Consider the following 26,073-nt stretch of genomic DNA (forward strand, 5'->3'; position numbering starts at 1 on the left):
CCAGCTTAAAAATTGAGAGAGAGAGCAGGGGAGGGGCAGAGAGAGAAGGTGACCGAGAATCCCAAGCAGGCTGTGCGCTGTCAGTACAGAGCCCAACTCAGGGTTCAAACTCAAGAACCATGAGATCATGACTTGAGCCAAAATCAAGAGTCAGATGCTTTAACTGACTGAGCCACCCACACATCCTGTCTTTCTGTCTGTTATTTATTTCTAACTTCATTCTGTTGTGGTTGGGAGAGATACATACTTTGTATGTTATCTTTTTCAAGTCTGTTAGAATGTATGGCCTAACATATGCTCTATCTTGGAAAATGTTCCATGTGTACTTGAGAAAAATGTATATGCTATATGGTAGAGTGTTCTATATATGTCGATTTGCAAAAGATATGAACAAAAATCAGATGATGATCCATTGCTTTTCATATTTTACTAGAAACATAGAAACTAGAAGTTAAAAATATTACCATAAAGTGAGATTTTAAAAAGATCTATAAAATGCAAACCTCAATTCATTGCTATTTGATTCAACAGATAAAAGTAACACAATTCTATATTTTACCTTTTCATCGCTGTATCTGTGGACCATTCTCTCAGTTGCAAATGGCTACCTTCAACTCATTTTTTGCTGTATCTTTGAGGTTCTTTTTGAGATAGTTTTCTTTTTTACCTTTAGAATTTAGAAATTCCTTTAGTGGGTGTTCTGATTGAAAAATCTTCGTTTCATTTGTCAAAAATTATCTTTTTTTTTTAAAGATTTTATGTTATTATAATGTTTTTAAGTTTATTTTTTGAGAGCGAGAGAGAGGGGGAGAGAGAGAATCCCAAGCACGTTCCACACTGTCAGTGCAGACCCGGACGTGGGGCTCAAATTCACCAACCATGAGATCATGGCCTGGGCTGAAACCAAAGAGCCAGCCACTTAACTGACTGAGCCACCCAGATGCCCCAAAAGATTTTATTTTTTTAAGTAATCTATACCCAGCGTGGGGGTTAAGGTTACAACCATGGGATCAAGAGTAGTATGCTCTACTGACTGAGCCAGCCAGCTACCCCAAAAGTTATCTTTATTTCACTCAGATTCTTACATAAAATTTTCATTCAATAGATAATTATTTTCCCTTGGTGCTTTGTAAATATCTTTCCACCATCTTTCTGAAAAGTCACCTATTTAATTTTTATTAAGGGCCAAGTGCATGAGTTTTTATTTAAAGGGGTATTAACTAATATAATTATTTTCTTGTGTTTTTCTCCTGTAGGGAATACAGTGAGTAACCTGATTATGATTATACCTCCAATTTTTGGTGCAATTCAGAGTGTTAGAGATGGACTGGAAAAGCGGTACATTGCTTCTTATTTAGCACTCACAGGTATGTGTAACACTTCATATAAAAAATGATGTACAGTATTCAGATGGGCTATTTTTCTCATTCATACCTAAATTGGTTCTTAATTTCATGTTATTACACAACTTGAACATAATCTGAAACTTCTGATTTAAAATTCCGGTAAATTGAACTGCATTTTTTATTAAAACCCAACTACCTTTTTTTTTAAGTTTATTTATTTATTTTGAGAGAGAGACAGAACATGAGCAGGGGAGGGACAAAGAGGGAGACAGAGAATCCTAAGCAGACTCCATGCTGTCAGCACAGAACCTGACACTGGGCTTGAACCTATGAGATCATGACCTGAGCTGATATCAAGAGTTGGACGCTTAACTGAGCCACCCAGGTGCCCCAAATTGAACTGCATTTTGAATAGTTTTTTAAAAATTAAATTATTTCAAGCATACAGAATAGAGATAACAAATATACCCATGATATCTTACCACCCAACTTTGTCAGGTCTTAGTACTCTGCAATATTTGTTTCAGATCTTTTTATTTATTAAATAAACTACCATGGATGAAATTGAAGCTATATTTGTATTCCTGCCTGATTATATTCCCCTCACCCTCCCAGAGTTAACCTCTATACTTAATTTGATTATAATTTTCTCACTTGGCTTTGTATTTATACTACATATATATGTACACTTAAAAGTATGTATAGTATGGTTTGCATATTTTCAAACATTTTATAAAGGGTATTGTACTTACTGCAACTTACTCATATTTCTCTACTTGTCTGTGAGTCAGGGACTGTCCCTTAGTTATCTTTGTGTCCCCGTTGACTGGCAGTTTAGTGGTCCTCAATAAGTGTTGAATAGATGGATAAATGAACTTTACCAGAATGTAAGATCAGAAAATCTGTCATGTTCTTGCATTATCATCATAAAGACAAAAATAAGAAAGAAAGTTGATTTCTGGTTTATTTCTTTTATATAACCTTCTAAACACAATTTCGTTTGTTTTAGCCCAAAGTAGGTATTATTTATACGTAGGCAGAAAGGACATCTAATTAGTACAAAACTATAAGATAGAATGTATCCTACCAGATTTTACCATAATTAGATTGAATATGAGAGACTTTAATTTCTGAATCTGTTTCTTATATGCTTGATGTTTTAAGAAAGTTACTTGGTTTAAGAAAGTTACTTCAGACGGAAGACTTGTCCACAAACTTAGCTCTTTGCTTTACTTCCTGAGATGTGTTAAGAATGTTTATAAAATATGGGGCTCCTGGTTGGCTCAGTTGGTTAAGCATCTGACTCTTGATTTTGGTTCAGGTCATGATCTCATGGTTGTGAGATCAAGCCTGCCTAGGCTGTCAGCACAGAGCCTGTTTGGGATTCTCTGTCTCTGCCCTTCCTCCAATCATGCGCAGGTACTCTCTCTCTCAAAATAAAAAAATAAACTAAAAAAAAAAAAAAGAGAGAGAATGTTGAGGCACCTGGGTGACTCAGTCAGTTAAGCGTCCAACTTCGGCTGAGGTCATGATCTGACGGTTTGTGGATTTGAGCCCCACAGCAGGCTTTGTGCTGACAGCTCAGAGCATGGAGCTGCTTTGGATTCTGTCTGTCTGTCTGTCTGTCTGTCTCTGCCCTTCCCCTGCTTGCGCTGTCTCTCTCCAAAATAAATAAACATTTAAAAAATAAAAAATAAATAGAAAATTAAGAAAAGAATGTTTATAAAATACTGACAAATCACAATCAGTAATAACAATAAGAATAAAAAGATTCAAGGGACTTCCAGGTTCCCCTGGGACAATGGTGGCCTCCTAAATTAGAATTTGTCCACTTATCCTCCCAGAAGACCATACAGATTAAAAAGGAAAATAAAACCACACTTAATCGATACCTTCAGCTCTACTGTGAGAGAATGAATACTATGAACTTCAAATCATTTTTAAATTAAGAAAAAACCCCACCAGATTCCAACAGAAGTATCTTTTGATGTTTTAGGCTTGGGGTTTGAAAAACTGCATGGAAAAGAGGAGAGGGGTTGAGAGCCTGAGTTTGGAAAGCAGAGCAAAACAAAACAAACAAACAGAAAGTGGAAGCTTCACAGTAAATCCAAAATTTCTGAAAGCAGTCTAGGGTCTGGTAGATCACAGTACCAGTTAAAGGTAAAGGACTTGAAAGTGTGTAAGACCTAGGGTGGCATTTTTAGAAAGGTACCACTTCTGGTAAAGAGATAAATAGAGAGGGGGAGGGATCAGTGAAGGGAAAGAAGGAAGCTAGAGGGAGGAATTAAGATTCTATAGAAACAAAAGAAATATTAAACACATCAGACCTGCCCCCCCTCAACTGCCCTGCCCTCGAATAAGTATATGAAAAAGGACACTGAACCTTACTATTCTGACAGAAGGGGGCAGTCTTGAACTAGGAATTTCTTAAGCCACCCAAACTTTACTCTTTCCACAAAATGGGCCAAAAGAAGCAGTCCATACAAAATCACTGTAAAAAGAAAAGAGAAAATGAGAATCAAAAATTTTTTGGCTTATGTACATTCTTCCCCCACAACTAATTACAAAGCAGAAAGAAACTGTAGCATAAAACTCCAAAATGAATTAAGTAGTCTCAAACAAATGAATCAAAAATTTAAAAACTAGTAACATTCTCTTCTCCCAAAAGAAATAAAATTAGAATTGATTAAACTTAGGAAAGGAAAGGTATTAAAGCTGACTTACAATGTGTTGAATATTTAATAAGGGCTATTTAAGAAGGCCAAGAAACAAGCAAAATAATGAAAATGAGATAAAGTGTCAGAGAGGGGCACCTGGGTGACTCAGTTGGTTGAGTGTTCGACTTTGACTTAGGTCATGATCTCATGGTTGACAAGTTTGAGCCCATGTCAGGCTCTGTGCAGACAACTCAGAGCCTGGAGCCTGCTTCCGATTCCATGTCTCCCTCTCTCTCTGCCGCTCCCCGACTCATGCTCTGTCTCTGTGTCAAAAATAAATATAAATATAAACATTGAGAAAAAAAGAAAAAGTGTCAGAAAGTGATTGAAATGGAATAGACTCAGCAAAGATCTCAAACACATAATTGGATTCCCTGGAGAAGAAAAACAAAACAGTGAAACAACTTATATTTAAAACTATAACTGAAGAAACTTTTTAGAAATAAGAAAGAAATGAACCTGCATATTAAAAGGACCATTTTTACCTCTTAAAACTGACTTGCAATGGTTAATTCTGAAACATAGCCTCAGTAAAACTACTGGATTTTAAAAATAAAAAAAAATTCTTAAAACGCTAGTGAAAAAGACCAGGTTACTGACTTAGGCAAATAAATCAGGCTGGCATTAGACTTCATAAGCAACATACAAAGGCACCAGTAGAACAGCATTTTTAGTGTAAGGCATGGATTTTATATTACAATCAAGTTTATTTTTTAGGTATCCAGGTTATAGAAAGATAATTTTAAATATGCAAGTACTCTCACCTCTATACAGGACTCCTTCTTGATGAATCCATGAGCACTGCATGAATTTAGTAGCTATTGTCCACATGTGGCAATTTAAATGTAAATTAATTAAAATTAAATAAAATGTAAAATTCAGTTCTTCTGTCACACTAGCCACATTTTGAGTGCTCATTATATGTGGCTGGTGGCTACCCTATTGGGCAATGCAGATATAGAATGTCTCTATCATCACAGAAAGTTTTGCTGACTGCATTGTACTAGAGAATGATGTTCATCCAACTAAGAGAGAACACTGGGAAAATGTTAGCAAAATGTGTAATGATGAGCCTTTTATATATTTAATATATCTGTCAGTGCACAGCTGGATGCGGGGCTCAAACTCACAAACTGTGAGATCATGACCTGAACCAAAAATCAAGAGTCAGACACTTAACCTACTGAGCCACCCAGGTGCCCTGAGAGTGCAATTTTTTAATGAGAGATGGAAAGGACAAAGTAGAATAAGTTTGTTGACTATTGCCTAGGTGGCAAGTTGAGTATTAAGGAATATGATTTAAAAGTAACAAATCAGCGGCACCTGGGTGGCTCAGTCGGTTGAGCGGCCGACTTCAGCTCAGGTCATGAGCTCGCGGTCCGTGAGTTCGAGCCCCGCGTCGGGCTCTGTGCTGACAGCTCAGAGCCTGGAGCCTGTTTCAGATTCTGTGTCTCCCTCTCTCTGACCCTCCCCCGTTCATGCTCTCTCTCTCTCTGTCTCAAAAATGAATAAATGTTAAAAAAAAAAAAATTAAAAAAAAAATAAAAGTAACAAATCAGATTGTAAAAGGTCAAGTAAGAAAAGAAAGGGGGACAGAGGGTACTATAAAATATGCATAAGTACAAAAGAAACACTAGAACAACAACAAAAAAAGCTCTTTCCTACATACCGAAATAATTTATTTTAATTTTTAAATTTTTTTTATTTTGAGAGAGAGAGAGCGCACACGCACATGTGTGAGCGGAAGAGGAGCAGAGAGAGCCAGGAGAGAGAGAGAATCCCAAGCAGGCTCCACACTGTCAGAGTAGAGCCTGATTTGGGACTTGAACTCACAAACAGTGAAATCATGACCTGAGCTGAAACCAAGAGTTGGACGCTTAATTAACTGAGCCACCCAGGAGCCCCCGAAAGAATTCTTTTTTTTTTAATTTTTAATTTTATTTATTTATGTATGTATGTATGTATGTATTTATTTATTTATTTATTTATTTATTTATTTTAAATTTACATCCAAATTAGTTAGCATATAGTGCAGCAATGATTTCAGGAGTAGACTCCTTAGTGCCCCTTACCCATTTAGCCCATCCCCCTTCCCACAACCCCTCCAGTAACCCTATTTGTTCTCCATATTTATGAGTCTCTTCTGTTTTGTCCGCCTCCCTGTTTTTATATTATTTTTGTTTCCCTTCCCTTATGTTCATCTGTTTTGTCTCTTAAAGTCCTCATATGAGTGAAGTCATATGATATTTGTCTTTCTCTGACTGACCGATTTCACTTAGCTTAATACCCTCCAGTTCCATCCATGTAGTTGCAAATGGCAAAATTTCATTTTTGTTGATTGCCAAGTAATACTCAATTTTTTACATATACCACATCTTCTTTATCCATTCATCCATCGATGGACATTTGGGCTCTTTCCATACTTTGGCTATTGTTGATAGTGCTGCTATAGATTTTGGGGTGCATGTGTCCCTTTGAAACAGCACACCTGTATCCCGTGGATAAATACCTAGTATTGCATTGCTGGGTTGTAGGGTAGTTCTGTTTTTAGTTTTTTGAGGAACCTCCATACTGGTTTCCAGAGTGGCTGCACCAGCTTGCATTCCCACCAACAATGCAAAAGACATCCTCTTTCTCCACATCCTCACCAACATCTGTTGTTGCCTGACTTGTTAATGTTAGCCATTCTGACAGGTGTGAGGTGGTATCTCATTGTGGTTTTGATTTGTATTTCCCTGATGATGAGTGAAGTTGAGCATTTTTTCATGTGTTGGTTTGTCATCTGGATGTCTTCTTTGGAGAAATGTCTATTCATGTCTCTTGCCCATTTCTTCACTGGATTCTTTGTTTTTTGGGAGTTGAGTTTCATAAGTTCTTTATAGATTTTGGATACTAATTCTTTATCCAGTATGTCATTTGCAAATATCTTCTCCCATTCTGTCAGTTGCCTTTTAGTTTTCCTGATTGTTTCCTTCGCTATGCAGAAGCTTTTTATTTTGATGAGGTTCATTTTTGCTTTTGTTTCCCTTGCCTCCAGAGACGTGTTGAGTAAGAAGTTGCTGCAGCCAAGATCAAAGAGGTTTTTGCCTGCTTTCTCCTTGAGGATTTTGAAGGCTTCCTGTCTTATGTTTAGGTCTTTCATCCATTTTGAGTTTATTTTGTGTATGGTGTAAGAAAGTGGTCCAGGTTCATTCTTCTGCATTTCGCTGTCCAGTTTTCCCAGCACCACTTGCTGAAGAGACTGTCTTTATTCCATTGGATATTCTTTCCTGCTTTGTCAAAGATTAGTTGGCCATACGTTTGTGGGTCCATTTCTGGGTTCTCTATTCTGTTCCATTGATCTGAGTGTCTGTTCTTGTGCCAGTACCATACTGTCTTGATGATTACAGCTTTGTAGTATAGCTTGAAGTCTGGGATTGTGATGCCTCCTGCTTTGGTTTCCTTTTTCAAGATCGCTTTGGCTATTAGGGGTCTTTTGTTGTTCCATACAAATTTTAGGATTATTTCTTCTAGCTCTGTGAAGAAGGCTGGTGTTATTTGGATAGAGATTGCATTGAATATGTAGATTGCTTTGGGTAGTATCGACATTTTAACAATATTTGTTCTTCGTATCCAGGAGCATGGAATCTTTTTCCAGTTTTTAATGTCTTCTTCAATTTCTTTCATAAGCTTTCTATAGTTTTCAGTGTATAGATTTTTCACCTCTTTGGTTAGACTTATTCGTAGGTATTTTATGTTTTTTGGTGCAATTGTCAATGGGATTGATTCCTTGATTTCTCTTTCTGTTGCATCATTGTTTGTGTATAGGCAACTGACTTCTGTGCATTGATTTTATATCCTGTAACTTTGCTGAATTCATGAATCAGTTCTAGCAGTTTTTTGGTGGAATCTTTTGGGTTTTCCATATAGAGTATCATGTCATCTGTGAAGAGCGAGAGGTTGACCTCCTCCTGGCCAATTTGGATGCCTTTTATTTATTTGTGTTGTCTGATTGCAGAGGCTAAGACTTCCAATATGTTGAATAACAGTGGCGAGAGTGGACATCCCTGTCTTGTTCCTGACCTTAGGGGGAAAGCTCTCAGTTTTTCCCCATTGAGGATGATATTAGTGTTGGGTCTTTTGTGTTTGGCTTTTATGATCTCGAGGTCTGAGCCTTCTTATCCCTACTTTCTTGAGGGTTTTTATCGAGAAAGGATGCTGTATTTTGTCAAACACTTCCTCTGCATCTATTGAGAGGATCATGTGGTTCTTGTCCTTTCTTTTATTGATGTGATAAATGACGTTAATTGTTTTGCGGATATTGAACTAGCCCTGCATCCCAGATATAAATCCCACTTGGTTGTGGCGAGTAATTTTTTTAATGTATTGTTGGATCCGGTTGGCTAATATCTTGTTGAGGATTTTTGCATCCATGTTCATCAGGGAAATTGGTCTGTAGCTCTCCCTTTTAGTGGGGTCTCTGGTTTTCGTATCAAGGTAATGCTGGCTTCATAGAATGAGTTTGGAAGTTTTCCTTCCATTTCTGTTTTTTGGAACAGCTTCAAGAGAACAGGTGTTAATTTTTCCTTAAATGTTTGGTAGCATTACCCTGGAAAGCCATCTGGCCCTGGACTCTTGTGTTTTGGCAGATTTTTGATTACTAATTCTATTTCCTTACTGGTTATGGATCTGTTCAAATTTTCTATTTCTTCCTGTTTCAGTTTTGGTAGTGTCTATGTTTCTGGAATTTGTCCATTTCTTCCAGATTGCTCATTTTGTTGGCGTATAATTGCTCATAATATTCTCTTATTATTGTTTCTATTTCTGCTCTTGGTTGTGATCTCTCCTCTGCATTCTTGATTTTATTTATTTGGGTCCTTTTCTTTTTGATCAAAGTGGCTAGTGGTTTATCAATTTTGTTAATTCTTTCGAAGAACTAGCTTCTGGTTTCATTGATCTGTTCTGTTTTTTGTTTGTTTCGATAGCATTAATTTCTGCTCTAATCTTTATTATTTTCTGTGTTATTCTAGTTTTGGGTTTTATTTGCTGTTCTTTTTCCAGCTCCTTAAGACGTAAGATTAGGTTGTGTATCTGAGATCTTTCTTCCTTCTTTAGGAAGGCCTGGATTGCTGTATACTTTCCTCTTATGAACACCTTTGCTGCGTCCCAGAGGTTTTGGGTTGTGGTGTTATCATTTTCATTGGCTTCCATATGGTTTTTAATTTCCTCTTTAACTTCTTCTTCTTCTTTAGTAGGATGTTCTTCAGTCTCCAAGTATTATTTACCTTTCCAAATTTTTTCTTGTGGTTGATTTTCGAGTTTCATAGCGTTGTGGTCTGAAAATATGCACAGTATGATCTCGATCTTTTTTTTTTTAATTTTTTTTTTAACCTTTATTTATTTTTGAGACAGAGAGAGACAGAGCATGAATGGGGGAGGGTCAGAGAGAGGGAGACACAGAATCTGAAACAGGCTCCATGCTCTGAGCTGTCAGCACAGAGCCCGACGTGGGGCTCGAACCCACAGACCGCGAGATCACGACCTGAGCTGAAGTTGGACGCTTAACCGACTGAGCCACCCAGGCGCCCCTGATCTCGATCTTTTTACACTTACTTAGGGCTGATTTGTGTCCCAGTATATGGTTTATTCTGGAGAATGTTCCATGTGCACTGGAGAAGAATGTATATTCTGCTGCTTTAGGATGAAATTGTTCTGAATGTATCTGTTAAGTCCATCTAGTCCAGTGTGTCATTCAAAGCCATTGTTTCCCTGTTGATTTTTTGATTAGATGATCTGTCCATTGTTGTAAGTGGGGTGTTGAAGTCCCCTACTATTGTGGTATTACTATCGATGAGTTTCTTTATGTTTGTGATTAATTGATTTATATATTTGGGTACTCTCACATTTGGTGCATAAATGTTTACAGTTCTTAGATCTTCTTGGTGGATAGACCCCTTAATTATGATATAATGCCCTTCTTCATCTGTTGTTACAGTCTTTATTTTAAAGTCTAGATTGTCTGATACAAGTATGGATACTCTGGCTTTCTTTTGGTGACCATTATCATGATAGATGGTTCTCCATCCCCTCACTTTCAATCTGAAGGTATCTTTAGGTCTAAAGTGGGTCTCTTGTAAACAGCATATAGATGGATCTTTTTTTCTTAACCATTCTTTTACCCTATGTCTTATGATAGGAGCACTGAGTCCATTGATGTTTAGAGTGAATACTGAAAGATATGATATTATTGCCATTATGTTACTTGTAGTGTTGTAGTTTCTGGTGGTGTTCTCTGGTTCTTTCTAATCTTTGTTGCTTTTGGTATTTATATATATATATATATATATATATATATATATATATGTATTCATCTTTTCTCCCCTCAGAGAGTCCCCCTTAAAATTCTTGCAGGGCTGGTTTAGTGGTCACGAACTCCTTTAATTTTTGTTTGTTTGGGAAACTTTCTGTCTCTCCTCCTATTTTGAATGACAGCCTTGCTGGATAAAGAATTCTTGGCTGCATATTTTTCTGATTAAGCACATTGAATATATCCTGCCACTTTCTGGCCTGCCAAGTTTCTGTGGATAGGTCTGCTGCAAACCTGATCTATTTTCCCTTGTAGGTTAAGGACTTTTTTTTCCCTTGCTGCTTTCATGATTCTCTCCTTGCTTTAGTATTTTGTGGAGATGACTATGATATGCCTTGTTGATGGTCGGTTTTTGCTGCATCTGATGGGAGTCCTCTGTGCTTCCTGGATTTTGATGTCTGTGTCTTTCCCCAGCTTAGGAAAGTTTTCTGCTATGATTTGCTCACATAACCCTTCTACCCCTATTTCTCTCTCTTCCTCTTCTGGGACCCCTGTGATTCTGATGTTGTTTCTTTTTAATGAGTCACTGATTTCTCTAATTCTTAAATCGTGTTCTTTTGCCTTAATCTCCCACTTTTTTTCTGCTTCATTAGTCTCCATAAGTTTGTCCTCTGAATCACTGATTGTTCTGCCTCATCTGTCCTTGCCGCTGCGGCATCCATCCGTGATTGCAGCTCAGTTATAGCATTTTTTGTTCATCCTGACTAGTTTTTACTTCTTTTATCTCTGCAGAAGGGGATTCCAATCTCTTTTTGACTCCAGCTAGTATTCTTATTATCATGATTCTAAATTCTGGTTCAGACATCTTGCTTGTTATCTGTGTTGGTTAAGTCCCCGGCTGTTGTTTCTTCCTGCTCTTTCTTTTGGGGTAAATTCCTTCGTTTCATCATTTTGAAGGGAGAAAAGTTATTAATGAGGTAGAAAAACTTAAAATTAAAAAATATTAAAATTAAAAATTAAACACACACACACAAAATCGAATAAATGATGCTAGATCCTAGGTGTGTTTTGGTCTGCATGTTGAAAGTGGTTTGATAGATTAGAGAGAAAAGAGGGGGGAAAAAAAACAAAGGTAATTGTTTGAGAATTTGAAAAAATGAATACACTGAAGTAGACTAAAATGAAATGATGGAAGTAAAATAGAATTTGAAAAAAATTTCACATAATTAAAGAATATAATAGAGAAAAGTAAAGAAAAATATTTTTAATAAAAATTGAAAATAAAAATGAATTTTTTCTTTCTGTATTCAAGAAAAAGAAAAGAAACGAAAAAGAGAAAAAAGAAAAAAAAAGGAAATTGTTTGGAAATTTGAAAAAGTGAATACACTGAAGTAGACTGAAAGAAAATGATGGAAGCAAAATAGAATTTGAAAAAATTTACACAAAAGTAAAAAATTAAAAAAAATTAAAAATATTTTTAATAAAAATTGAAAATAAAAATGAATTTTTTTTCTTTCTGTATTCAAGAAAAAGAAAAGTTAAAAAGAGAAAAAAAAAAGGAAAGAAAGAAAATAGAATAGATTCACTTGCTAACAGATTGAAATACGACTGAAATTACTTCGTTCTCCCCTAGAAGTCAGACTATGAACGCTTTATAGTCCATAAACTAAGCAGGCAGTGAGACTTCTGTTCTTGAAGAGCAAGGTTGGCTCAGTTGGCGGGGCTGTGTAGCGGCTCCATTCTCCACTAGATGGCGCTGCTAGCCTACTGGGGTGGAGTGTTGTGGCGCTTGTAGGTGCATATGTGCATGCGTGGGAGCGATGTAAATGGCATCACACAGCTACCCAGTCTCTAGTATCAGAACTCTGTTCTCCCCAATCAGCAATCATGCACCCTTCCTTTGTTTTCAGCTTTCGTCCACTCCCTGCATTTTCACTATCCGTGACCAAGCCCCAGTAGTACCTCTCTCCAGAGTTTTGTCTCAGATGCAGCTGTTTTCCTTGGCTCCTTACTTCTGAGGGACTGTAGCTTTGACCCGTTCCACCCCTCTGTGGAGGGTCTCACCAAGCAATGGCCGAATGCCCGCCACACCCAGGAAAGCTTGTGAGACCATGCTGCTGCCGGTGCCCAGAGACTGTGGCCAGTGTAGTGGCAGCATTTCAGGGATTATGGAGAATCACAACACACATCTGGCACCAGGCTTCACCCTTAACGACCTTGTTCCAGCACCAGCGAATGTGGCCATTCTCTGGGGTCTGCTGGGACCAGGTGGCCTCAATAGTCTCTACCAAATGTCCTTCCAGTAGTGGAACTGCTTTTCCCTGTGTGGCTCACGAACCACCCGGACCCCACTCTCCTCCTGGGGGTTCACCCTTCCCACCAGAGCACCACCAGGTATTGAGCAACGGAGTTACAGACTCTGCACTCCCCTTGTTTACAGTGTTAATGGAATTTAAACCCTCTCCTTTCTCCTTTCTCCCTTTTTAGTTTAGTCCGTGCGGCTGTTTCCAATTTTCCACTTTCTGTCCAGCTGCTTTTGGGGAGGGGTGCTTTTCCTGTATTCTCCCCCCCACCCCAATCCCGTCTCCATCCTCTCTCCGCCCTCAAAAGCAGCTCCCTGTCTGCCTCAGCTTCTCTCTCCCCAAGTTCAACTCTCCGCACTGTGTATCTGCTGAATTCTGTGGTTCAGGTTGTGCAAATTGTTGTGTTAATCTTCAGATCAGTTCTCTAGGTGTGCAGGATGGTTTAGTATTGGTGTAGCTGTATTTCATGGACACGAGACACACAAAAAACTTCTGTGCTGTTCCACCATCTTGGCTCCGTCCTCAAGAATTTTTTTTAAAAGGGGGGGGATAAAAAGAAAAGTGAAATATTAAGATGTCGAAGGGCAAGAAAAAAGACCACAAAGTAAAGCTGATGAAAGTTCAAGGGAGGAAATTATAAAGACATAAACAGAAATTAACAAGACAGAGAACAGAAAAACATAGTACTAATTAATGTAGCAAAATTTGTGTTTTTTTTAAAGAAAAAGTCTGCTACCTAACTTAAGAATGAAAAAGCAAACATAAACATACATGATAAGTGGCAAAGGGAAATAGCCATTGAAACAAAGGAATTAAAATTTAAAACCTCTGTATAAATAAATTTAGAATTGGATAATGTACTAAGAAAGTAGGTTGCCAACCCAAAAACAAATAATCCAATGAAGAAATGGGCAAATGACATGAATAGGCACTTCGCCAAAGAAGACATCCAGATGGCAAAGCGACACATAAGAAAATGCTCAGCATCCGTCATCATCAGGGAAATACAAATAAAAACACAATGAGATACCACCTCACACCTGTCAAAATGGCTAACATTAACAACTCAGGCAACAACAGATATTGGCAAGGATGCGGAGAAATAGGATCTCTTGTGCGCTGCTGGTGGGAGTGCAAACTTGTACAACCACTCTGGTAAACAGTATGGACTTTCCTCAAAAAATTAAAAATAGAACTACCCTACAACCGAGCAATTGTACTACTAGGTATTTATCCAAAGGATACAGGTATGCTGTTTTGAAGGGACACGTGCACCCCAATGTTTATAGCAGCACTATCAACAATAGCCGAAGTATGGAAAGAGCCCAAATGTCCATCAATGGATGAATGGATAAAGAAGACGTGGTATATATATATACAGTGGAGTATCACTCAGCAGTCAAAAAGAATGAAATCTTGCCTTTTGTGGATGGACCTAGAGGGTATTATGCTAAGTGAAATTAGTCAGAGAAAGACAAATATCATATGACTTCACTCATATGAGGACTTTAAGAGACAAAACAGATGAACATAAGGGAAGGGAAGGAAATAGAATATAAAAACAGAGAGGGGGACAAAACATAAGAGACTGTTAAATGTAGTGAACAGAGGGTTGTTAGAGGGGTTGTGGGAGGTGGGATGGGCTAAATGGGGAAGGGGCATTAAGGAAACTACTCTTGAAATCATTGTTACACCATATATATGCTAACTAACTTGGATGTAAATGAAAAATAATTAAATTATTAATAATTAAAAAGAAAAGAAAATAGGTAACCAAAATTGACCCCAGGAAAGACAAAGCTTTGAACAGACCAATTTCTATGTAAAAAATAGAGTAAGTTATCAAGGAACTCCTCCACAGAATAATATGACACCCAGATAATTTCACAGAGTTCTATGAAAACTACAAAGACCTGATAGTTCCAGTATTATGTAAATTTTTCCAAAGCATGCATAATGAAGGAAAATTTCCAAATCCTTTTTATGAAGCAAACAACATTGTTATGTAAACCTGATAAAAATGCCAAAAAAAAGAACTAATACAAATATCAATGCAGATATCATAAATTATTAGGAAATAGAAAGGAGTGAACTACTAATGCATGTAACAACATGGAGGAACCTCAGAAACATTTGGCAAGTGAAAGAAACTAAAAAACACAAAAGAACACAGATTATATGCTTCTGTTTATGAAATCATGTGATTTGTAAATTATTATAAATTATATAAATTCTTTATAAATTATATGATTCTATTATGAAATTTCTAGAAAAGACAAAATCATGGAAATACAAAGGAAATCATTAGTTACCTGGGGTTTAGGGTGGGAGTGGATGTTGACTGCAGATGGGTATAACAACTTCTTTGGGTGTTGCAGTTACCACAAAACTGGATTGTGGTGATGGTTGCACAACTTTTTTTTTTTTTTTAAGTTTATTTATTTACTTTGAGAGAAAGAGAAAGTACAAGCAGGGGGAGGCCAGGGAAAGGAAGAGAGAATCCTAAGCAGCTCCACACTGACAGCGCAAAGCCCGATGCAGAGCTCCAACTCACAAACTGTGAGATCACGACTTGAGCAGAGACCAAGAGTCAGATGCTTAACTGACTGAGCCACCCAGGTGCCCCCACAACTCTTTAAATTTACAAAAACTCGGGGCGTCTGGGTGGTTCAGTCGGTTAAGCATCCACCTTGGGCTCAATTCATGATCTCTCAGTTCATGTGTTCAAGCCCCGCATTGGCCTCTCTGCTGTCAGCGTGGAGCCTGCTACAGAGCCTTGGTCTGCCTCTCTTTATGCCCCCCCCATCTCAAAACACTAAATAAGCATAAAATTTTTACAAAGATAAATTTAGTTTGGCCAACTAATCTTTGACAAAGCAGGAAAGAATATCTAATGGAATAAAGGCAGTCTTTTCAGCAAATTGGAAAATTTGACAGCAACATGCAGAAGAATGAACCTGGACCACTTTCTTACACAATACACAAAATAAACTCAAAATGGATGAAAGACCTAAACATAAGACAGGAAGCCATCAAAATCCCCAAGGAGAAAGCAGGCAAAAACCTCTTTGACCTTGCCTGTAGCAACTTCTTACTCAACACATCTCTGGAGGCAAGGGAAACAAAAGCAAAAATGAACTATTGGGACCTCATCAAGATAAAAAGCTTCTGCACGGCAAAGAAAACAGCAAAACTAAAAGACATCTGATGGAATGGGAGAAAATATTTGAAAATGACATATCAGATAAAGGGCTAGTATTCAAAATCTATAAAGAACTTATCAAACTCACTGCCCAAAAAACAAATAATCCAGTGAAGAAATGGGCAAAAGACATGAATGGACACTTTTCTAAAGAAGACATTCAGATGGCTAACAGATATATGAAAAAATGCTCAGCGTCACTCATCATCAGGGAAATACAAATCAAAACCACAACAAGATACCACCTCACACCTGTCAGAATGGCTAAAATTAACAACTCAGGCAATGACAGATGCTGGTGAGGATGTGGAGAAAGAGGAACCCTTTTGCATTGCTGGTGGGAATGCTGACTGGTGCAGTCACTCTGGAAGACAGTATGGAAGTTCCTCAAAAAATTAAAAATAGAACTACCCTACAATCCAGCAATTGCATTATTAGGTATTTATCCAAGGGATACAGGTGTGCTGTTTCAAAGGGACACATGCACCGCAATGTTTATATCAGCACTATTGACAATAGCCAAAGTATAGAAAGAGCCCAAATGTCTGTTGACAAATGGATAAAGAAGATGTGGTATACACACACACACACACACACACACACACACACACACACACACAATGGAGTGTGTAATTCGGCAATCAAAAAGAATGAAATCTTGCCATTTGCAACAACGTGGATGGAACTAGAGTGTATTATGCTAAGCGAAATTAGAGAAAGACAAATGATATAACCTCACTCATATGTGGAATTTAAGGTACAAAACAAATGAACAGAAGGGAACGGAAGCAAAAAGAATATAAAAACAGGGATGGAACAAAACATAAGAGACTCTTAAATATAGAGAACAAACTGAGGGTTGTTAAAGGTTGTGGGTAGATGGATGGGTAAATGGGCAAGGGACATTAAGGAGGACACTTGTTGGGATAAATATAGGGGATGAATCACTGGATTCTACTCCTGAAATCATTATTGCACTATATGCTAACTAACTTGGATGTGAATTAAAAAAAAAATAAAATGGAAAGAAAGGAAGGAAGGAAGAACAAATAAAGAAGGAGAAAGAAGAAAGAAAGAAATTAATTGAGTAGCGCCTGCATAGCTCATTTGGTTAAGCATCCGACTCTGGATCTGGGTCAGGTCATAATCTCTCAGTTCGTGAGTGTGAGCCCCGCGTTGGTCTCTGTACTGCCCATGTGGAGTCTGTCCCATGAGGAGCCCTCTCTCTCCTTCTGTCTCTGCCCCTCCCCCCCTCAGAATGAATGAATGAGTGAATAAAAATAAACTTAAAAAACTCAAAAAGTCATACATGTACAATGAGTGAATTTAATGGTATATATCAATACTTGCTTTAAAACTAAACACGAATGGACACAGGGAATGGAGTAATGTGCATACTATGTGAGAGAAGGAGGGACACGTTGAGTGTTTACATCTCAGAGGTGGGGCTGAAGGAAGAAAAGCAGTAGAGGAGAATATAGATACAGAAAACTTGAAATCAGCAATAGTGTGTAGAGTAGCAGTATCTCCTTTCTGGTGGGGTATAGCTACTTTTCCTGTTGTACCTGGTGTTTAGGATCCAGGCAGCCACTCTTAATTGTTTTGTTTTTAATTTTTTTAATGCTTATTATTATTATTTTTTTGAGAGAGAGAGTGTGAGCAGGGAGGGGCAGAGAGAGAGAGGGGGAGACACAGAATGCGAAGCAGGCTGTAGGCTCTGAGCTGTCAGCACAGAGCCCGATGTGGGGCTCAAACTCATGAATCGCAAGATCATGACCTGAGCCAAAGTCAGACACTTAACTGACTAAGCCACACAGGTGCCCCACTCCTAATTGTTGAAGATGAGTGAATCCTATTTGTCACCCTGAGTTTATAGATATGATGTTTTGAGTAACTGTTCCACATATTGTGGTAATCTCTCTTCTGATATTCCTGTGATTATATGGAGGTACATATTTTCTAAATTATTTTTTCCTGTAATCTTTTTCCAACTGAAAAAGGTTTAGGGGTGATTAAAGGAGATAAAAATAGAGCACAATAGAGGCAATATAATGAAATTTTTGGGACTTTGTCTCTTGATGGAAGGCATCCTTATGAAATTTATTCTCTAAAGGTTAGAGAAAGCCCTTACGCTCAATTTTTAAAGCAATTTCTTCCAATTATACCACTGATATAGATTAATAAGTCCTTATTCAATTCCTTAGAACCAGAAGTATTTCTGAATCCAGATTGCTTTTGGATTTTAGAAAATTAATAGGTTGTATATACTGCAGTCTACCTACGAAGCCCACCAAGGCTTGGGGCAGCACTTCATAGGTGAACTATTCATATTGCTGCGTAACATGAATAGTCACACTAACTGGGCTAAACATTTATTATAAATAGCCTTATGTCCAGTCAGGTCAGATTTTACTGTCAAGTCAATTTGTGCCAAACGTGATGAACAAAACAACTTTTAGTTTTAAGAACTTTTCTTTTTTTGACTTATTAAGCAAGATATTTAAGTTTATTTGACTCTCTTTTTTCTTATTCATTATTAAAAAAATTTTTTTAATGTTTATTTGTTTTTGAGAGACAGAGGAGGCCACAGAATCTGAAGCAGGCTCCAGGCTCTGAGCTGACAGCACAGAGCCCAACGTGGGGCTGAAACTCACAAAAAGTGAGATCATGACCTGAGCCAAAGTCAGACACTTGACTGACTGAGCTACCCAGGCGCCCCCCTATTTCTTATTTTAAAAAGTAGTAGATAGTAAATAGAATCTGACCCTATAGTAGGAAAATAACAACCCATTACAACTGGAGTTTGTTACCCAGGGCTCAAGATCATTGAAATTTAGAGGAGATCCATTAATAGAATTTATTATAGTAGCAAATTCAAGAAGAGAAACCATGTGATTATCTTCATAAATGCTGAAAAAGCCTTTGTCAAAATTCAGTACCCATTTCTGGCTAGAAATAAAACTCAAGACTCAGTCGGTTAAGCGTCCGACTTCGGCTCAGGTCATGATCTCGTGGCTTGAGAGTTTGAGCCCCGCGTCAGGCTCTGGGCTGACGGCTCAGAGCCTGGAGCCTGTTTCGGATTCTGTGTCTCCCTCTCTCTTCCCCTCCCCTGTTCACACTCTGTCTCTGTCTCTCTCAAAAATAAATAAATATTTTTAAAAAATTTTAAAAAAAAGAAAACTCAAGAAAATAAGAATTGATGGATGCTGTCTTAACATGGTAATATACATACCTCTGTCCTAAAGCCAGCATTTTTACTCAGTGTGGAAGCACTAGAGATATTAATCAATGCACTTCTACCAGAGAAAATGATTAAGTGCCTAAGTATTGGGAAAGAAGGGAAACTATCTCTGTTTACAGACATCATAGTGTTTCTGAAAACTCTAGCCTAGAGAATCAGTTTTCACACTGACTCCAACAAGAAAACTATTTGGTGAGGTATCAGATTTAAAATTATAAAAAGCGGTATCCATGGGGCACCTGGCTGTCTCAGTTGGTTCACCATCCGACTCATGATTTTGGCTCAGGTCATGATTCCAGGGTCGTGGGATTGCTTCTGTCTGTCTGCCCCTCTCCCCTCACTCGTGTGCTCTCTATTAAAAAACAAAAAACAGAAAAAGGCAATAGCCTTCATATATACATACATTATCCCATTAGATATAATAGTAAAGAAGACCCCATTTAAAATATCCCCCAAAATAAAATATCTAGGAATAAATTTAATAAGAAATATGTAAAATCTGTGTGAAAAAACTTTAAAATGCTTTTGATGCCATGAAAGTCAATCTGAACAAATAAAAAGTTGTTTCTGGATAGACAACTTAAAGATGTCTGTTATGTTTAGATTAATTTATTGAGATAAATAATACTAATAGAAATACTGGTAAGTTGTTTCCTGGTATAAGAATAAGACAGATGGATACTAAAGTTCATATGACAGTATAAACATGCAAAGATACCCAGGAAATCTTTGAAAAAGAATAGGTAAAGGATATACTGGTCCTCCTGTATATTAAAGTATACTATAAAACCTGCATTGGTGAATAGTATATTGTACTTGTATTCCAGTAGATAGTAAAATAGAATTTTTTTTATAAGTCCTAAATAGACCGAAGTCTGTGTTACATTTTGGTATATGATAAAGATTACATTTCTGATTGCTGGGACAAAGATGAATATTTTAATAAATGGTATTTAGAGAAACATAGAATAGATGTCTGTATACCTTGTATCATACATAAGAGTAAGCTCTAAATTGATCAGAGACCTAATTATAAAAACTAAAACACGTGTGAATTCTTCTGTATCCAGCGTGTGAGGAAACTATGATTTAACATCCAGATATAATAAAATAAAATGTCCAATTAATTAGAAACTTCGGCTTGGAAAAAAAATACTATAAGCAAAGTCCAGAGAAAAGACCAGTTGATGAAAATATTTATGATGCATGCTATAGGTAGAGTTTTAATACCCCTAATGTAAAAATGACTTTTAAATATTGAGGATAGAAAGGAGCAAAAGTCCAATAGAAATAAGTGGTCAGAGACAGAAAATTCTCCAAAACAGATGAAAAATAACCAACATATTTAAGAAAAGGTACTCAGTTCATTCATAATAAAAGAAATGCAAATGAGAACTATACCGATGTATTATTTCTCATTTGTCAGACTGGCAAAAAGTGAAATACTCAACAACACACTTTTGGCAAGACTGTGGGAGAAATTGGCACTCTTCATACATTGCGGGTGAGAATAAAACACTTTTGTAGGTGAATTTGGCAATTTCTAACAAAACTGTATATGCAGTTATCCTTTGACTCAACATTCACATTTTAAAGAATTTTCTGTGAAGATATATCCCCAGTAATTCACAATTAAATGGACATATGGATATTTATTACAACTTAAAACATAAGCTTTAAACATAAAGCCCATAAAGGATTTAAAAGATGCAGAGTTTCAGGGTGGATGGGTGGCTCAGTTTGTTAAGTGCCCAACCTTGGCTCAGGTCATGATCACACAGTTCATGGGTTCGAGCCTTGCGTTGGGTTTTGTGCTGACAGCAGCCTGGAGCCTGCTTCGGATTCTGTGTCTCCCTCTGTCTCTGCCCCTTCCCCCACTCTGTCTGTCTGTCTGTCTCTCTCTCTCAAATAAACATTAAAAAAAAAAAGAGTGAAAGATACAGAGTGTAAAAGTATATACTTAAAAGGATAGAGGAGGGGAAACATATCTTGAGTATACCTTTTTGTATTTTTATTTTTGGAACCATATTATGATTCCATATACTCAAAAAATATAATTATATCAAGCAGAACAGGAGTAGTAGAAATTAGGGAGAAGGACCCTGACATTGAATATAAAGAAAAATGAATTGCAGAAGATAACATCCGATAATTGTTATCCAAAATGTAAAAGAACTCTTTGTATACAAAATGTAAATGTAAAACTCAACAGTAGGAAACAATTGGTTAAAAAATGGACCAAGGACCTTAACAGACACCTCACCAAAAAACTTATTCAGATGCAAAATAATATGAAAAGATGCTCCACATCATATGTCATCAGAAAAATGCAAATTAAAATAACAGTAAGACCCCATTAAACATGTTGATATGGCCAAAATCCAGAACACTGACCAAATATCGTTGAGGATGTGGAACAACACAAACTCTCATTCATTGCTGCTAGGAATGCACAGTGGTATGGCCACTTTGGAAGACAGTTTGGTGGTTTCTTACAAAACTCAGCATAATCTCACCATATGTCAGCTGTCATGCTTTTTGATATTTACTCAAAAGACCTGAAAACTTAGGTCCACCCAAAAATCACACAGATGTTTAATTCAGCTTTATTTATAATGCCAATACTTGGAAGCAAACAAGAAGTCCTTTATTAGGTAAATGGATAAACTGTGGTACCTCCAGACAATGAAATACAATTCAGTGCTATAAAGAAGTGAATTATCAAACTACAAAAAACAGTAAGGAACCTGAAATGCCCACTAGTGAAAGAAACCAGTCTGAAAAGGCTAAATACTGTATGATTCCAACTCTCTGATGTTTTGAAAAGGCAAAACTATGGAGACAGTAAAAAGATCATTGGTTGCCAGAGCTGGGGGGAGGGAGATGTGAATAGGCAGAACAGAGATGATTTTTGGCACAGTGAAACTATTCTAGATTTCTGTGATACTGTACTATTCTGTATCTCTATGACACTGTAATGGTGGGTACATGTCATATATTGGTTCAAACCCGTAGAATGTACAATACCGAGAGTGAGCTATAATGTAAACTATGGACTTTGGGTGATAATGTTGTATTAATGTAGATTCATTTGTTGTAACAAATGCACCTCTAGGGATTTTGATAATGGGGCAGGCTATGCATGGCAATGGGGGGTTAGTTATTATATAAGAAATATCTGTACCTTCTGTTAAATTTTTCTGTGAAATGAAAACTTCTATAAAAAACTACAGTCAAGGGGTGCCTGAGTGGCTCAGTTGGTTAAGCATCCGACTTCAGCTCAGGTCATGATCTCACTGTTCATTAGTTCGAGCCCCACATCAGGGTCTGTGCTGACAGCTCGGAGCCTAGAGCCTGCTTATGATTCTGTGTGTGTCTCTGTCTCTTGCCCCTCCCCCACTTGCACTTTGTCTCTCTCTCTCAAAAATAAATAAACATTAAAATAAAAATAAAATAAAGTCGAAAGAAGAAAAAAAGGTACCATACCATTTATCAAATGAAGAACACAACCACATAGGAGAAAAGTGAAGTATTAATCCAGTTAACTTTGAATGTTATTTTCACTAAATGTCCCCAATTTGAAAACAGAAGGAAATTCAATGAAATCTTGAACCTTAGTGCTAACTTTATTTATTTATTTATTTATTTATTTATTTATTTATTTATTTGTTTGTTTGTTTGTTTGTTTATTAATTATTTGTAGTGGTATGAATATAGCAATTCTGAAGTTCTTTTTGTATGGCTTTCAGGATTAAGCAAATGAGGAAATACATTGAAATGTATTGTTGGGAGGTGAGGGTTCTCATGTTGAAGAAAGATATAAATTTGGATGGGAGAAAATAAGGAAGAACTCTGTGGTATTGGATTGGAGTTAGAGGTAACAGCATAATTAAAACAAACGAAAAGATTTCCCGTGTTTTATCTTAGGAAAGGGCCTGGAAGCAATGAGTCTTATGTAGCAGCGAACACATCTAGTGTTGAGCCTTTGGTTTCTAAAAATCCTTCCTCACTGAAAGAATGTGAAGACTTCTTGGGGAAATGACTGACTTCTGGGGATGAGGCAATGAGACTACAAGATGAGTCTGGAACATTTTGTCATGCCAAAAAGTAGAAAGTGTCCAAAAAATGAGGGGATAATGTCAAATAACACAGAAGGCAGTTGGTCAAACCAGGACAATTTGAACTTCCAAATGAAAAATGACAGAATTGGGTTACAAAACATGATGTAAAAAAAGAATCCACAAGTTTGTACTGATATTCACAAGCAAACAAATGGTATGAGAAGGGAAGGCTTTTTTTTTTTTTTAAGAGTAGAATTGCCAAGACAAGAAACAGACTTTTTTTTTCTTAATTTTTTAAATGTTATTTATTTTTGAGAGAGAGACAGAGTGCGAGCAGAGGATGGTCAGAGAGAGAGAGGGAGACACAGAATCTGAAGCAGGCTCCAGGCTCTGAGCTGTTAGCACAGAGCCTGATGCAGGGCTCGAACTCATGAACCACAAGATCATGGCTTGAGCCAAAGTTGAAGTTGAAAGCTTTACCAACTGAGCCACCCAAGCGCCTCAAGAAACAGACTCTTAACTACAGAGAACAAGCTGATGGTTACCAGAGGGAAGGGGACGGGGGAGGGAGGGAGGGAAATGGGTGAAATAGGTGATAGGGATTAAGGAAGGCATTTGTGATGAGTACCAGGTGTTGTATGAAGTGTTGAATCACTAAATTGTACGCCTAAAACTAATACTACACTGTGTTAACTAACTGGAATGTAAATAAAAACTTTTAAAAAGTGGAATTGCCAACTAATAACTATAAACAGAATGATAGATTTGGGTTCTTTTTTTTTTTTTAATCCATCTATTTTCTTGCAACCATCATAGTAATGATTGATTGAGACAAGAGTCATCAGTGAATGCTAAAAATACTGGATGAAAGTGGAAAACATAATTACACAGCCTGAAAGTATCTTCTGACAGATTACTCATTAATTACAAATGGAAAAACACAAATGTGGCAGATATCACCTTATTCAATTAATCAAAGTTAACATCACTGGGGCGCCTGGGTGGGTCAGTCAATTGAGCGTCTGACTTCAGCTCAGGTCATGATCTCGTCATTTGTGAATTTGAGCCCCATCTCGGGCTCTGTGCTGACAGCTCGGAGCCCGGAGCCTGCTTTGGATTCTGTGTCTACCTCTCTCTCTTCCCCTCCCCTGCTCACGCTGTCTCTTTCTCTCTCTCAAAAATAAAATAAAATATTAAAAAAATTTTTTTAAGTTAACATTAATAATGATACAGACTAACAATTGGTTTTTCCTGGTGTGATGCACTGAAAAGGAAACATCACTTATACAATTATCTCTGCCAAAAGTGCATAACCTTAAATGATGAGGAAACAATCAATCAATAAATAAATAATTCAAACAAATTAAGGGGTATTCTGTGGAACAGTTCACCTGTTTGCTTCAAAAATTGTTAAAAGTAGTGAAAGATAAAGATTGAAGAAGTGTTCCAGGTTAACAGATAAGTGCAATATGGGATTTGCAGCACGCAGAGAAGAAAGTCTAAAGGGCAGCACTGGGCAAATCAGTGAAATTTGAATAAGGACTGTATATTAGATAGTAATATTGCGTTCATATAAGTTTACTGAATTTGATCAGTGCATTGTGATTATGTAAGAACGTTCCTGTTTGGAGATACCCGGTAAAGAATTTAGGGGTAAAGGTCATAGTCTTATCAACTTACTCTCAAACGTTTCAACAAAATAACACTAATGTGTGTATTACTTTATTTTATGTACATTTTTTATGTAAATAGAAAGATGGTAAAATGTTAGTGAATCTATGTTAAGGTTATATAGGAGTTCATTGTAATATTTTTATAAATTCTGTAATATCTTGAAGTATTTTCAAAATAAGGGTTTACTTTTTTATTTTATTTTATTTATTTTGAGAGAGAGAGAGCGCACACTAGCTGGCTTAGCAGCTGGGGGTTGGGGGAGAGTGAGAGAGAGAGAGAGAGAGAGAGAGAGAGAGAGAGAGAGAACGAACCCCAAGGAGGTTCTACCCTCAGCACAGATCCTGACATGGGACTTGATCCCATGACCCTGGCATCATGACCTGAGCCGAAACCAAGAGTAGGATACTCAACTGAGCCACCCAGGTGCCCTAAGTGTTTACTTTTTAAATAGATTTATTGAGCACTAATTGTCTGCATGCCAGAATACCAAGCAGTTTAACAGTAAACAATAGATTTGGAATAAATAAATATAGGAACAAAAATGGACAGTAATTACAGGAAGGATGTGTTTGCTGATCTAACAGTCTCTTCTCTGTATTACTCCTATACCTCATTCTTCCTTTTGTGATTGCAAGCATATCACTGTACATATTAACTGTCATAATCTGTTTTTTAAGTGTCTGTTCCTTCTGAACTTCCTGAAAACAGGGCTGAGTCTTACTCTTCTGGATTTCTGGCATTCAGCAATCCCTGATGCAAACTAAACACGTGAGAATGTTTGATGAATGAATTAATGCTTTCTTTTACACACCTTGAACATCAGACATTTTTGCTAAGACGTCTTTTTCATATATATACTTGTTTGAATTTTTTACTGAGACAAGTCTCCCCCCTAAAAATATGTGTGTATGTGTGTTTATGACACACACACACACACACACACACACACACACACACACACACACACAGAATAAACTTTATCTGGAAACAGAGATTTGATTAACAAATCCAAGGACATTTAGTAAATACGTCAACAAGATTTTCAGTATTTTAATTTTGTGATAAAAAATCCTTAGTAACTACTTGAGATGCACTTAATTTTTGGAGTTGAGGGAGATTTTAAGAAAGAATTGGGAACTTTCATGTTGTGTTGAGGCATATTAGGGACAGACTGTTAGTTATTTATGAGGTATATTGTGTTCTGGCTTGGAACCTAAATCCACTAAGAATTTAGTCATTTTCC

At 37.1% G+C, this 26,073-nt stretch overlaps 1 protein-coding gene across 2 annotated transcripts in view; it reads left to right on the plus strand.

Moving 5' to 3' along the window:
- The window catches only part of ACER3 (alkaline ceramidase 3), a 181,359-nt gene that overhangs the window by 61,391 nt on the left and 93,895 nt on the right, over positions 1-26,073 (plus strand). For both annotated transcript variants that reach the window (XM_025928583.2, XM_086678376.1), the window contains one exon: positions 1,257-1,367. In XM_025928583.2, coding sequence (XP_025784368.1) covers positions 1,257-1,367 — 111 coding nt within the window. Of the gene's footprint in view, positions 1-1,256; positions 1,368-26,073 lie in introns of those variants that run through there.

The sequence above is a fragment of the Puma concolor genome, chromosome D1 (assembly GCF_028749965.1).
Source record: "Puma concolor isolate L17-30 chromosome D1, mPumCon1.1.hap2, whole genome shotgun sequence".
NCBI lineage: Eukaryota > Metazoa > Chordata > Mammalia > Carnivora > Felidae > Puma > Puma concolor.